General features: G+C 36.6%; 2 protein-coding genes across 2 annotated transcripts; one reads left to right on the top strand and one right to left on the bottom strand.

The window, feature by feature from the left end:
- Positions 1 to 1090: 1090 nt before the first annotated feature.
- On the top strand, positions 1091 to 3772 carry LOC110423354 (Pectin lyase-like superfamily protein). The gene is made up of 8 exons (XM_021437568.1): positions 1091 to 1372; positions 1482 to 1610; positions 1784 to 1954; positions 2061 to 2096; positions 2172 to 2379; positions 2767 to 2848; positions 2974 to 3082; positions 3368 to 3772. The coding sequence occupies exons 1-8, from the start codon at positions 1091 to 1093 to the stop codon at positions 3770 to 3772; spliced, it is 1422 nt and encodes a 473-aa protein (XP_021293243.1).
- A 3952-nt stretch (positions 3773 to 7724) lies between these two features.
- On the bottom strand, positions 7725 to 10541 carry LOC110423091 (high affinity nitrate transporter 2.5-like). Its single transcript, XM_021437209.2, has 2 exons — positions 9050 to 10541; positions 7725 to 8343 (listed from the first exon to the last, which is right to left on the bottom strand). The coding sequence occupies exons 1-2, from the start codon at positions 10192 to 10194 to the stop codon at positions 7968 to 7970; spliced, it is 1521 nt and encodes a 506-aa protein (XP_021292884.1). The 5' UTR covers positions 10195 to 10541; the 3' UTR covers positions 7725 to 7967.
- Positions 10542 to 14551: the final 4010 nt, after the last annotated feature.

Raw genomic sequence — 14551 nt, 5'->3', positions numbered from 1 at the left:
CTACTTCTTTATCGTTTCTTCATTTTTTTTAGACTTTAAAGTAGTTTAATTAGCTTAATTTCTATAATTCTTTTAAACAATGCTGGCTGTCCTGGAATATTTAAAAGTAAATTTCTTTTTGCTATTAAACAAGCAGAATGTTGGTGAGAGCTGCGTCTCAGAGTGACCGCTCAAGTGGCCAACTTTCTTTTGTCTGCAACTTAAAACCTAGGACGACGACGACCTGCCTCCAGTTTATGCTCTTATCTTAGCACATTTTTCATCAAAAAGTTAGGAATAACAGGCATTTGAGAGGTGGACACCTTTTTGTTTTCATTTTAATAAATTCGTAAGTTTTTTTAGTCCTGCCAAAAGGTAGGTTCTTCGAAGAGATAAATAAAATTTCAAAAAAATTGGTGAACTCTCTAACAGAAAAGAAAAGTAGAGCAATGAGGGTGCCTCCATTATCAAACAAGGGGGTGTCCAGATCATTATCCGTTAGAAAACTATCCAATAATACAGTAGGTGACTAAGTAAAATTATCCAATCAAAAAATATAATTTAGGTTGCTTTCTTTATCCAACTTCCATTAAGCCAAATAATGGAGTGCCCTTAGGTATACATATGCACTAACGAGGTATAGGCGACTACAATCACTTATGCCAAACTGTTAAACTCTAGTACTAACTATGCTGTGCGAATTTTTACCCTAAACAAAAAAAAAAAGCAACAGTCACTAATTTTTGAACCTTGATGCTATATCTGCATTATCCACTGCTTACTTGAAAAGAATTAATCACTACGATGGAAAAAAGAAAAAAGAATCAATCACATTTATTAATTATCTTATATTCCTCATTGAAGGACCAGCTTTTGCGTACGATTTCCAGTCCAAGTTGCTAATGTTTGTACCCAGGGGAATAACAGGGGCATTTAACAAGTTCAGATTTAGGGTACCCTTGCAAATTAGAACCCAAACAAGGCTATTTTTGTAAAACTGGCTTTATATAAACTGTCTTTTAACTGCCTCACCATCCTCGTTTCAAGCAGAGTATACCACCTGAGCTCCCTTCATCACTTGCTAACTAGAAAGAAAAGGAGAAAGCTCGAGATGAGGAGAGATAAGAGTTTATATCTTCTAGCACTTGTCGCTATCATGTTTCTTGTATTCATCACATCTTCTATAACCTCAGTCGAGGGAAGAAAGCATAATGTCAATAAAGGCAAGCCTCGTAAGCATCGAAAAGATAAGAACAACAAAGGCAACGGTGCTTCACACTCAAGCCCTGCACCAGGGCCTCTTCCTGGTTACGACTATCATCCAACTGGTTCGAACATTTTTGATGTTTTGTCTTTTGGAGCCAAGGGTGACGGAGTTTCCGATGATTCAAAGGTAAAATTAGTTGTGCAAATAAATCTGTGCTAAGAGAATGAGACGATGATTTTGTAGTGACTTAATGTTCTAAAAGTTCTAACGCTCGAAAATGTCAACAAATTAACAGGCACTTCTAGCAGCATGGAAAGCTGCCTGCAAGGTGCCTGAGGCAACTGTAGAAATTCCATCAGAATTCAAATTCCTGGTCAAGCCCATAACTCTTCAAGGTCCATGCATGCCTAACCTTGTTTTTCAGGTATGCTTTCTCTTCATTTTAGCTGATCTCCCTCACCCTGACTCTCAAAATAATATTTTACCTAAAAAGAAATAAAAACGGCAACAGGTATATTCTGTGTCAGATTTTAATACTATCTCTCTTTACATTAAAATGCGCAATGCACGACGCTAATCCGGATGGAATTCCAACAGATAGATGGAGCTCTGTTAGCCCCCCCAAAAGTGGGTTCCTGGCCAAAGTCTAGTTTGTTTCAATGGCTAAACTTCAAATGGATCCAGAATTTTACTATTCAAGGTACTGGAGTTGTTGATGGTCAAGGCTCTCAGTGGTGGACTCCATCTGATCAGATTTATTATATTCAGGTTAATTATCTATACATACCATCTTATTTCATTAAACTTCGAGTTGAAAGATTTTACAAGTACCTGAAATAATAGCTAAACCTCATTTTTAATGTACCTTTTGCAGAAAAAATTCAAACACATTCCAAATAGGAAACCAACCGTAAGAGTTCATTAATCTTTTACAACTAATTAGCTTCTTTTTACGGTTCTGATTTACTTTGGCCGGCCGTTACAGGCTTTAAGATTCTACTCAAGCTACAATGTGACAGTTCGCGACATCAAAATCATAAACAGCCCTCAATGCCACCTAAAATTTGATAGCTCAGGTGGTATCAAAGTAAACAACATTACAATTTCTTCTCCAGAGAGTAGTCCAAATACCGATGGTATTCATCTGCAAAACACACGAGATGTAGAAATTCTCTATTCCAATATTGGCTGTGGTAAGCTCCAAAAGAAATTTTTCATGATCAATATTCATCTTAACAAAGGACACAATGAATATGTATACTAGCTAGTAAGCTGCAAAAACAAAGTTAATTGTACTTTGTCTATATATAACCAGTAAAATATAATCGGAGTTTGAGATAGTGCACAGCACGTTATACTTTTTCAGTGAAAAAGTTACTCATCTTATAGTGAAGACGTATGATTGGTTTCAAGACCATTTAAACGGTATAATAACTGTCACACCAAACTAACTTTTGAAACAAGCATGGACAAAAAGTAGACTCGAACCTGTGGGGGCCTAGAATGATTATCATTAATTTATTATGTTTTGCCAAAGTTTAATACACTAATTAAGTAAATGGGGTTTTCTTTTTTGGCAGGAGATGACTGTGTATCCATTCAGACAGGTTGCTCGAACGTTCATATTCACCATATTAATTGCGGCCCTGGTCATGGGATTAGGTAAATTGAATTCCATGTTTGAAAGCCAAATATCAGCACGTAAAATGCTTGCTTCAGCAATATGAACTAATTTTAATGTGGTAATGAAATCTGACACTTGGATATGCATTTTCCTGACAATCCAGTTTGGGAGGTCTGGGGAAAGACAAGAGTGTTGCATGTGTCTCGGATATAGTTGTTGAAAAGATCTCACTGCTGAATACACTAGCTGGAGTTAGAATCAAGACTTGGCAGGTACAAAGTTTCTGCAAGCAATAAGTATTGTAAACTGATTTCTTTTTCAAAATTGGAGTAGATGTTAGACGATTGCTTCAACTCTTCATTTTTTTTCTAAATTACCTGTATCTGACGGATATGGATATGGAGTTCAACCCTTTAAATCTATGCAAAACTTCAATGAAAATGGAACCTATTGTGTCAGATACATACCCATATCCAATATTCACCTCCGAATGAGGGGCACAGTAGATTTCAGCTTTCACCAGGCTCAACCTAAATTTTGGAAATTTTATGATGCAGGGTGGTATGGGATCTGTCAAGAACGTGTCATTCTCCAATATTCAAGTCTCTGACGTAAAGGTTCCTATAATAATTGACCAGTACTACTGTGACAAGAATGTTTGCAAGAACCAAACAGGAGCCGTGGCAATATCTGGTGTTAAATATGATCAAATAATCGGAACTTATTCGGTACAACCGGTTCATCTTGCTTGTAGCAATGACATCCCATGCACTGACGTTGATCTTATCGATATTCAATTAAAACCCTCCCTTAGATATCGAGGTTTCCATCAAGCATTATGTTGGAACTCTTATGGGAAATCACAGGCCCCTTTGCTTCCTTCAAGCATAGACTCTTGCCTGAGAAGGGATGGTGGTTCAGTCAAGAGAATAGCTAGATCTCGCGAGAATGTTTGTTTTTAGCTTAGAAATTATAATATTTAGGCCAGGTTAATGTATTGGCTTCTTTTGATTTGCTCCCCGTTTCCTAGGTTTACATAATGCTGTTTGATGCTTCCCTTCTATAACTTTTTGACTCTAAGAAGGTGATGCTTTGTAAAAGAATGTAATTTATTTTCCAAAGTAATTAATGTAGCCTAGCTAATTGGTGTTTATAAAGTAGAAAAAATATGGTACGATTTTATAGTGATCGTTGTTACAATGGCAGAGCATAGTATAAGTTTGATAAGGAACGATAATCTAATGTTCACAATGATGGCATTCGAATTTACAAGGTAGGTTGAAAATTAAGGAAGCTCTTTCTGATCAAAATATCGAACAAACCCATATAACTACCCCAAACATAACCTTTTAATTATGTAAAGAAACCACATATACTAACATATAGTCATAATGCTATTCTTCTACAATGAGATGCTAACAAGCAAATTAAGCAGTAGCGGCTTGTAGCTTGCAAATAAATCCACTGTGCCTAAATTAATTAATTTAGGTATTGGCACATGGTTCTTGTAGGTAGTCCTAGAGATTCTGGGTGAAGAGAGAGACATGAGGTTCATTATTAATTAATTTTCTTTTCCCTTAAAAAGGAACAAAAGAAAGGCCAAACCTCAGAAATGGCTAGCCTAGGGTAGTGGAGTGCCAAAATGCCTAGGGTTGTGGAAGCACAGGGGGTTCCCATCCCACGACAGTAAAAGGAGACTAAGAGCTACGGCGTCTTAGACGACCTTCAGTCTGCGCTCAACCAATGCAACAAAGTAAGAGAATGGGGGATAGCTCCTGCTTATGGGCTCACCCTCCTCAACTGGCTATTTCATTGCTACGGTACAAAAAGTGGTCATCGCAAATTTTTATCCAGATGTTGCATTAAAAAATTTATCTCCAAAGGCTAAGAAAAGCAATTAAAAAAAAACCAACTCAATTCGTTTTATACAGACACGAAAATAAATTGATCAAAGAGTGACAAGAATATATTTCTCTTGCTCTAGTGGCAACAGCCACGAGCTAGAGAGCAAGGCTCTAGATGCTCAAGGCTCAAACCAACTCCCAAACAGCAGTACGCATTCAAACATGCATCTACATTAATCCTTTTTTGTTCACTGAAAAAAAGTTGAAAAGAAGGCAGAGCCTTGGGGTTCATGTTATGCTACTGCCAGGGTTACATATCTTAATTAGTCATGTACCAGCTGGTGCAGGTTTTTTTTTTTTTTTTCCTCTTTCAGAGGTAGGTTTGGTGCTGGCTTTTTGAGTTAGTTGGGAGGGTGTTGGTTACCGAAAAGGTTTTGGGTGGTGATGGGGCTGATGGAGTGGTGCGTGCACCGTCCATTAACCCATCCCTTTTTTAGAGAATCTCACTGCACGCGCATGGTTTCTAATCACAAACTTTTAGTAGGAAACATAAAAGGAAGACCAAAACCAGAAAGGGTAAAAGAGGAACGTGGGGCATCGAACCAGAAAGGGAAATAAATAAAAACGTGGGTCCTTATTAGTTATTCCTCAATCATTCCCTGGCTTGCCAATCTCCTCTTAGGAGATTGTGACACCCTAGTCACATGGTGAGAATTTGGGATATAAATATATATATATATGTGAGATTTTTAAAAAAAATAATATTGTAAGACTTTAAATCAAAGTGAACAACACCCCTTAAATTGGGGTGTGGATTTTCATAGTCACTGTCAAAGCATTCATCAATGGAGAATTGGTGGAATGTCGAAGCCTTGAGGAGGGAGATTTTGACACTTTCAATCTCATTTATTTGAATTTACATTTACGAGAATATGTGAGAATTAGTTATGTTGTATAATGTAAAAATTTAAATTTATAAGATATTTTTTATGAACAAAATTGTAAAATTTCCTAAATTAACGTAGATAATATCTTACAATGGAGTAAGATATGCCAATATCCACGGTTAGCATTAGTGTACCCAACAATGGAGACTTGATAGAAACACCAAAGGCTTAGCAGGGAGATTGTGATACTTCTAATCCAATATTGAAAATTTATAAGGATCCATTATAGTGCGGGTGTAAAACTTGAATGTATGCTTGAGACGTCATAATCTAAAAGGAAAATGTTTTCGGGTTGATAGTATATAATAAAACATTATAACTGAAACACATGAAAAGAAATAGGAAACATCAAATTGTGATATTTTCAATATTTTTGCTTCTACATTTTTAATATTTTGGGATGTGAGAATAAAATTGGAAATACTTTGAATCAGAGTTACATTGACATTTTATTAATTTAAATAGTTATTATAATTTTCATAAAATAAAAAAAAGTTTTCTTTTCTAAAATCTAAATGGATAACCATGTAAATATGTTATAAACAGTTGTCAATCGAAATGAAATTTATAAAATGAGAAAACACTATATTTCATGGTGTAATATAAACCGCATGCATACAAAAATTGACATGTTATAAACGAACTCTAATTTTCACTTATTAAAATAAATCAAAGATCTTTTACTCCAAAAGCGACGTTGGAATCTCTAAATGGGCTCATTTAAAGGTTAGAAAAATAGAAAAGGAAAATCGCATGTCGTGTAAATGGGCTAATTAGTATATTTCTTGGTGATTTTGAGAAATGGGCTCATTGAAAATTCGCTAATCGAAGGCCCCAATTTCTCTCGGCCCAACGTTCCAACTTTTACCCCTGGTTAGCGGCTCAGCGCCCGCAGTCGTTCGTTATCCATTTTTAGGATGGATAGCTGGGCAAGTCTGTAGCTTGCTTTATGTATATGCGTATATAATTACCTTCTGACAGAAACAAAAGTGTTGATTTGTTTAACAAAGGAATATCTTCAACGGTTTCGATCCTGCTGAGGTATGTTGTTTCTTGTTTCTTCATATGATTTGATCTTGCATTTTAAATACACTCAAAGCTTAGTTTTTCTTCCATGACCCATACATTGTGTTGCTGATTTACTGTCTTAACCTACATGTTTAACTCCTTAAAAATTGCTGGAATTTTTAAGGGTATTTCCTGTTGGTTTCTATGTGCAAGTAATTACTGTCACAACCTTGAAATGGACTATATTAGACAACTTGACTGATGTAGTTCTTTCTTAGTTTTAAACTACACTTCCATGGCTGTTGCTAAAATATTTTTTTTACAATTGTACACCAAGCCATTATAATAAAAGAAATTTTCGATTTTGTCACATCACTCTATCTGTTTGAATAAACGACTAGATTTCTTTGTGCGCGGGGGGTTTCTGCCTTTCTTCGTTTTGCCATGTTATGATTCTTGGTTTGTGGGGTTTTTATTTTAAATGCAGCTATCTCAAGATGCTGTCTTCCAAATCGGCGAGAATTAGTTTACTTGTGCTTGTATGTTTGCCACTTATATTTAAAATTTAAACTAATAATAACATATAGTAACTTTGACTTGGATTTATTTATTATAAGTAATGAGTGGATAAGCTCCTCTTGACTTCTTGAAATTTATCACTGACATAGTGGTGATCTTAGCATTTAAAATGAGACTCACAATCCAATTCAAGCTAATCTTGTGATGTTTGGGGTACCGCTTTTGGTTCTCAAGCCATTTTGGGTGCTGTGATAAAATTTATGTCAATTCTGATGATAGGATTATTAGTTAAATGACCACTTTGATCGCCAATTAGAAATAGATAGATTAAGAAATTTATGAACTTAAGACCTAAGTTAACCTATTAGGAAGGATCTTATGTTAGTGAGGTGAATTATCATTTTTTCTAGGATCGCATGCCCATATATTCGTACATTTAGTCCCTTAACATGTAATGATAAATTATTTCAGCTAGTCAAATATAATATTAAGTTTTGTTGTATATAGAGTCATAATCTCTTGCTTTTCAAGTTCAAGAAATGGTTTTGGTGCTGTTGACAATAAATTTTTTAATTAATGAAAAACCTATGTAATAGCTAGGATAGCTAGGATAAAGGGTTTAAAATACATTAAGGAGAAAACCCAAATCAGAAGGACCGAAAAAAAAAAAACAGGAGGAAACCCTATAAAAACATAGATCTCTAAGGTGATTAATTAACAAATGTCTTGATTGTAACTTTGACTACTTGCAACCATTAACCTGCTCATGAAAATACTTTGGCAGAAGAAATATAGACAAAAATTACATGCAAAGATAGTGGGAAAACTTGTGGGATTGGCTAAACAGTTGTAGGTGGAGTACCATTAGAAGGCATAGCTGCAGAGTGCACCCCTCTTCCTCTTTCACTTCTGCTGTTATCAGCAAATTTCAAGCTTGCCTGATGTAGACCCTTTTCCTTCTCTTTTGAGCTCCATTCGGACAAGTAGTAGTCTTCTTCTGTGGCAATCTTTTCTGATGATGGACCACAAAACATCCCACCCCATTGTGGGAAGTATATTAGAAATATTGCAAGGGTGCAGCATACGATCATGACGCCCATGAGAGTAATTCCAGTTTCTTTAGAATATTTGGATCCCTTGAAAAAAATTAATTGAGTCAAAACTGCACCCACATTTCCGCCTCCTCCTGTCATCCCAGATATTACACCCAAGGACCTGAAAGCAAAGTCAAGATATTTGGAGGATTAAGAGAAATAGGCTTTAAATGAGAGGCTGAACCAATTGCAATGAGGCATCAATGTAAAACAGTAAAATCGGCCTTTTTCTATTTCTTTGTGCATGTGTGAAGCAAAGAAATGTTATGACTGTGAAGAGAAGCCCATAGGATGCACGTCACATGATTTGAGAGGCATTAGAAGTTCTCCATCTATTTTGTTTGTCTGGAAGGGGGATCCATCAGAAGTTTAGCAGCTTCTTTTGTCTCTGGTTTGGCTGTTCTGACCTTGCCTAATTGGTGATCCCACAATTTAAGAATGTCATAAGTTATACCCTACCGGAGAGCAAACAGACCTAAGGAAATAAGGGAGATATCAAACTAAAAAGACTGATTGAATATTTTTCCGTTCTCACTGAGATAGGTAAAGAAAACGTTTCACTGTTTTGATCAATTTCTCATAAGTTCATTATTGTTAATATGCATGCATATTATACAATGAGTTAGATGATGTCTGAGTTTGGCTCTTGCAATTCTTATTCATTGATGATGAGTTTTTGATTGAAGACTAGTCACATTTCAGTTTCTATATAAATTTTACTCTAATTGTCAATATTGATCAATTTGATATCATGACCAGCAGACTGTGGCAAATTATTTGTGAAAACGACGCAGAAGTACAGTCTAGGTAAATTATGGAAACCATACCTCCGGGAAACAAAAGGAACCACTCCAAATGTAAGACCACAAGCAGCTTGGACAAAGACTGAGAAAATAATCATCACTGTGATGGATGCGCTCAAAGATCCAACCTGTCCAAGAATGATACAGAACACCCCTCCCAAGGTTTGTATTATCCATAAGGCCCACAGCCTACCCCGCATTCCAAACCTCCTTGCCATCATGTCAGAGATAAAACCTCCTGCAGGTCTTGAAAACAAATTTGCTAAACCAAAGCTTGCTGCAATAATTCCTGCTGTACGGAGTTTCAGATTAAATCTGTCATAGAAATACTCTGCGATTATGTTGTCCACTGTCAACTCCACCCCAAAACAATATCCATAAGTCAACGCCAAGATCCATCCTCTGTAATTTGTAATCCCATGGTAGAATACACGTGAGAATTTATCCTTTTGTTTAGTCCCAGATTTCTGCAGCCTTTGATAATTCCCATCCGGCAAATCCTGGCCAAAGATCAGAATGGCAAAGGCTGCTAATGTTTGAAACAGGGCAGGAATGAAGAATGCAATTCGCCAAGCTGTAAATTTGACTGCACCAATGTCACGGATGACGGAAAAAACTAGGGGCATGATGAGCTGTGTTGCCCCACCTCCAAGGTTACCCCATCCGGCTGCAACACCATTAGCAGTGCCAACTACTGGAGCTGAAAACATGGAGCTCATCCAGAATTGTGTTGACACAAAAGTAGCAAGGGAGAAGCCTGTGAAAAAGCGGACAAGGAGAAAGGAGACAGGTGATGAGGCAAAGGAGGTGAAGTAAACTGCTGGTGCAGTGAGGAGGATCAGGGATGCAGAAGCAAGACGTGGTCCAAATAAGTCACAAGCAGTTCCCATGGCAATCCGGGCAAAGACTGCACCAGAGACTGATGCAACCCCTGCATTGCCAATGTCAGTTGCTGTAAGGTTTAGGTTGTCACGTATGATAGGGAGGAGGGGTGGAGCGGCAAAAGTGGATACAAAACAGGCAAAGAATGAGATCCAGGACAGGTGAAATGCTCTCATGTGGGGTGGAGCTACTGAGAATAATCGGAATTCAGTTGCCTTGTGCTCTGAATCCACTGGAAGAGCATACTTTTGAGGCTGTGTTTCTGTAATGGTGCTGGATATTTCCATCTCTTATGCTTGGATAGAGATAGACTAGGTAAAAGGCTGTTGGAAAGATTCTAAGGTTGCACACTTTCTTGGCTCATTTTTGAGGGAAAATGCTCTTTTATGGTGCTGAGTCTGGAACTTTTAAGTCCAATGGTGTTAATTTCTTGTGACAAATTTTTTTTATTTTATCAGAATAGGATATGTCTTCTATAAAATTGTGGAAAGACTATGGATATTTATGTATTAAATAAGAACAAATTGGCTATTGAAAGATACAAGGTAGCTGTTATTGTCTTTTGAAGATCGGTAAAACTAGGAAATTTCACAAATGTAATGGTTTTACGATGTGTGACTTGGAGGATTGTGTTGTGCAGCAATGACTGTTTGATGGTGAAAAAGGCAACCTTGACAGATGAGCAGAGCTCTGCCCATGCGCCGAGTCTCATTGTTTAACCATACCTTAACATGAAAAGAAGTTGAAAAGTATGGAATTCAAAGTTTAGTTTAGTCTTTTACCGGCTGAGGGTATGAAACCAGAACGACTTCTGTGTACCAAATGAAGAGAACGTCAATACACAAACATTGACATTGGAGGTAGAGGAGGTGCGGCCTCAGTTTCCAACTGAACTTGGTTAGGAGATTCTTCACTGACGTATCCTTTTGCGGTGTGAAAATACCAGTGTGCCCTGATCTTTCTCTAGCAGAGGTACAACCAAGTACCTAAAACATGTGGTAATTTAGAACTTTATGATACCCTCCAATAAGAATTGCGGGAGCCAAACATGAGTAGGACAATTATTCTGACAAACAGTGATGTGGACTAACAATAGGATATCTTTGTTGTTTCCATTCTCCTACAGTTAATGTACTTTTTGGTAAATTCAATCAATTTACATCAAATTCATCTACGGAATATTGATTTCTTTACATTGAGTGGGAAAAAAATCTAGGCTAATTGGGCACGTCTTCGAATAAGGCAATAATCCAGGTTAGGGAGTAATGGCTTGAACTTGTTTGGACTCTGGCAATTAAGAGTATTTTGGTCTTTTTACAGTTGGTTTTTTTATTAAAATAATGCATTAATTTATTTGGGTGGGAATATTCAACGAGGATTACAGAATCACTTAGAAAATTCTGAGAATATTCAATGCCGATTACGGAATTATTTGCCAATTGCTTGTTCGTGTAGTCGTCTTGATTCGTACGCGCCGCAAGCTGTGCCTCTGCCACTGCCACGTGGATGATTCAAACTTATAGCTGAAGCCTATAAAGTCAAAGTCAGCTATCAATTTGCTCACAGGTTGGCGCCCTTTTGCCTTGCAGCCTCCTACCTAAATGGTCCAAGTTTCATGCCGCATTGAATAATTTAGCAGGAAAGAGTTGTCCATCGACCATGACGTTGATTGGACACAGCTTTTGAACCTTGCTCCTTGGACTGCCTGCTGATATCTTTTACTAGCAACAGCCACTAGGCCAGGTTTTTGTTCATTAGCCCTTGTTGAAGGAAATTACTAGCACTACGAAGGTGTCTTCTTCTCGCCGTCTCCCTCAAGTTACTGCAATCCGTGATTTTTATTGCCCACGGTTGGATAATAATATCAAACTGGACCATTCAATCAGATAAGTTGCTGACTTTTTATACAGTTGCCCCAAGCAGTTTTCCTTTATTTTATTGTATCTCAAATTGGATCATTTTTTTTAATCTTGTAAACTTATTTTATTGGGTTTGGTGGGAAGGGTACTTATGTTGCTTGTGAATTATAAACGTGGTTTTTGGTATTTGCGCCTTTACCAGGAATTCAAATTTTGATCACAGTGGGGGGGCCTGATCTGAATCAAAGCTGAGATTCTGTACAAATAATACAGCCTTTTCATTGGCATCCCATCAATTCTTTTGGAAATTTAGGTAGCAGAATTTGGAAAAAGCCTAGTGTTTCTCAACCTTTTTGGCTACTTTAGAAAGCTCCCATTTTCCACGGATTTCGCGAGAGATCATAACGAGAAACAAAGATTGCATGATCCTAGCTTCGGTCCAAACTTGCATAATCATGGCAATTTTGATTTACCTCACGTGAAAATATTGGCGTGGAATTCGGATAAAATAATAGAGTTTCTAGTTTCTTCCCAAACATTTGCACAATTATTATTTATTGATTTTGCCATTCATCAACTTTCCTGGCAGCACCTCACTACTCCAACTAACCTTTTCTCCATTGCCATCGGTTGAATCCAACCTACAATCATACAAGGGACAAAATGAAAGGTCGAAATAAACTTATGACGGATCGGAATTGCAAAGCAACTTTAATGCCCAGCTAATGCGATGATGATGCAATAGTACTGTATTTGTTTGACTATTTTTTTAATCTTAATGCTTGAACCTCTTAAATCATATGAGCCGTAGTTTTTAAAGTTAAAAACCTTGTTAAAAGCACTATCTGGGGAATTTGGTTGTTGTGGGTAGTTCAAATTCTTTGCAGATAAGTGTTGAGCAGGATCCCCATTAGCAGCCCTCAAAGGGTGGTGCAGACGATAGATTAATTTAAAGTGTAAATAGTTGTAAAAAACTGTCAGTGGAATATTGGCGGTGCATTTTCTTCACAAATGATTTTAAGCACAGGGCACTGACAAGAATCTGTTAAATTGCTTCCCCATACTTGAGGCCACGGAGAGTGAATAAGAGATTTTCCACATTAAGCCTGCCAAATCTATCAGAGACAAAACAATACTTACTAATCAAAGGGTAGTCTAAACTCTCTTAGTAAGCATCACCGATAATGAACAATGGCATCTAAAAAATAAAACTCTCAAAAGAATGGAATAAGGAAAAACTTTGTATATGGAAAATGGAACCAAAGAAATCTTATTGAAAAATAAAATCAAAAAAACTTTGTTCAAAATAATAAAACTAGAGAAAATCCTGTTCAATTTTATAATGAAATATAAAAAGACTATTTATAGAGTCTATTTTAAACTTATTTGTAACGTAAGTAAATTAAATAAATAGTTTAGTCTTAACCTTTTTAGAGTGAAAGTAAATGATATAAAAATAAATGTCCTAAGAACTAGATTTACTTATTGTACAAGTAAAATAATCAACAAATAAAGAAAACTTAAATATAGAAAATATTCTAAATTTCTTAGAATATTTTACTTGGTAGCTACTTTTTTAACAACTATTGGACCTCCGTCATGCAGGTTGTTCTATATGCGTCTGTCTGTGCGAGTTGTATGCGTATGGCTCTCTTACGTATGTAGCCCATATCTTAAGTTAATTCTCCTTTACTATTTCTCAAGTTAGAGCATGAAGATTGGAAATGCCCAACTTGCCTAACAAAGTTTGAAATTGCTCACAACCATGTGTCTTATTGAATATGTCCACCAGTTGATATTAAAATGAAATCGATTAGGGTAAATGCCTTGTTTGGGTGCATTTTGAGATATTAAAGAATTCATATGGTAGCATTAAAGTGTGGTTGTCTCGGCTTGTGCGTAAATCGACTTAGGATGTGCACTGCATAACTAATATCCAAACACGTTATCATCAGATAAAATAAGCTACCAATGAGACGTCTATACTGTTCGGGATCATCACAAAGTTGTCTTGAATTAAGATCAAGTTTATGTTGTTAATTTATGGATGAGGAAATCGGTTTGCAACTCAATGCTCCCCTATTTGGCAAAGCTTTAAGGAATCTTCATGTAGACTTCTTCTTCAAGATTATTATGAAAAAAAAAGGTATTGACATTTAACTTATGGAGTTCCCAATTGCACACTAAAGCAACAACAATAAGGCATTACATTGTAACCATTTTGGCCACTAGGGTTCTCGTATGAGGCCTTCAGGTGTGCAAATGTCTCAATCAACATCCTTTAATGCGCAACTCATGAGTTTGGGGTCTTGATGTGTGCAGTACTTTTGTGCGAGACTGTTTAGGGCACATCCATTGTGTGCGTGGCCTCGTTTAGTGCGAATTAATTGTGCACGACCCACTGGTGCGAAACTCCCATGTGTGCACAACTCGTGCGTTTTTTCTTCCTATACAATGTCCATGTGCACGCCTTCTATGCATGTCGTACGTGCGCGTTCCACGTATACATGACTCTATTGCACACAGCTCCTTTTGTCGTGGGCTATGATATGCGTTGCCCGCTATTGTGAAGTATACGTATCGAATAGACAGTATATTAGCAAGTAGAGTGTCGATCTTACAGAGAATTGATCTAAAATTTTACTAAGTACTAAAATTAGAACAAATTAATCTTATCCAAACAATCAATATCAAATAACCAAATTAATTAACTAAAAAAATATACTGAACTAAAATTTAAACTAAGAAAAATCAAAATAATAAATATTCAAGTAAATATCAAATC

This window comes from Theobroma umbraticum, unplaced genomic scaffold (assembly GCF_002168275.2).
Source record: "Theobroma umbraticum cultivar Fairchild unplaced genomic scaffold, ASM216827v3 scaffold_20.0, whole genome shotgun sequence".
NCBI classification, from domain to species: domain Eukaryota; kingdom Viridiplantae; phylum Streptophyta; class Magnoliopsida; order Malvales; family Malvaceae; genus Theobroma; species Theobroma umbraticum.
This window is presented reverse-complemented; position numbering and strand designations above follow the sequence as displayed.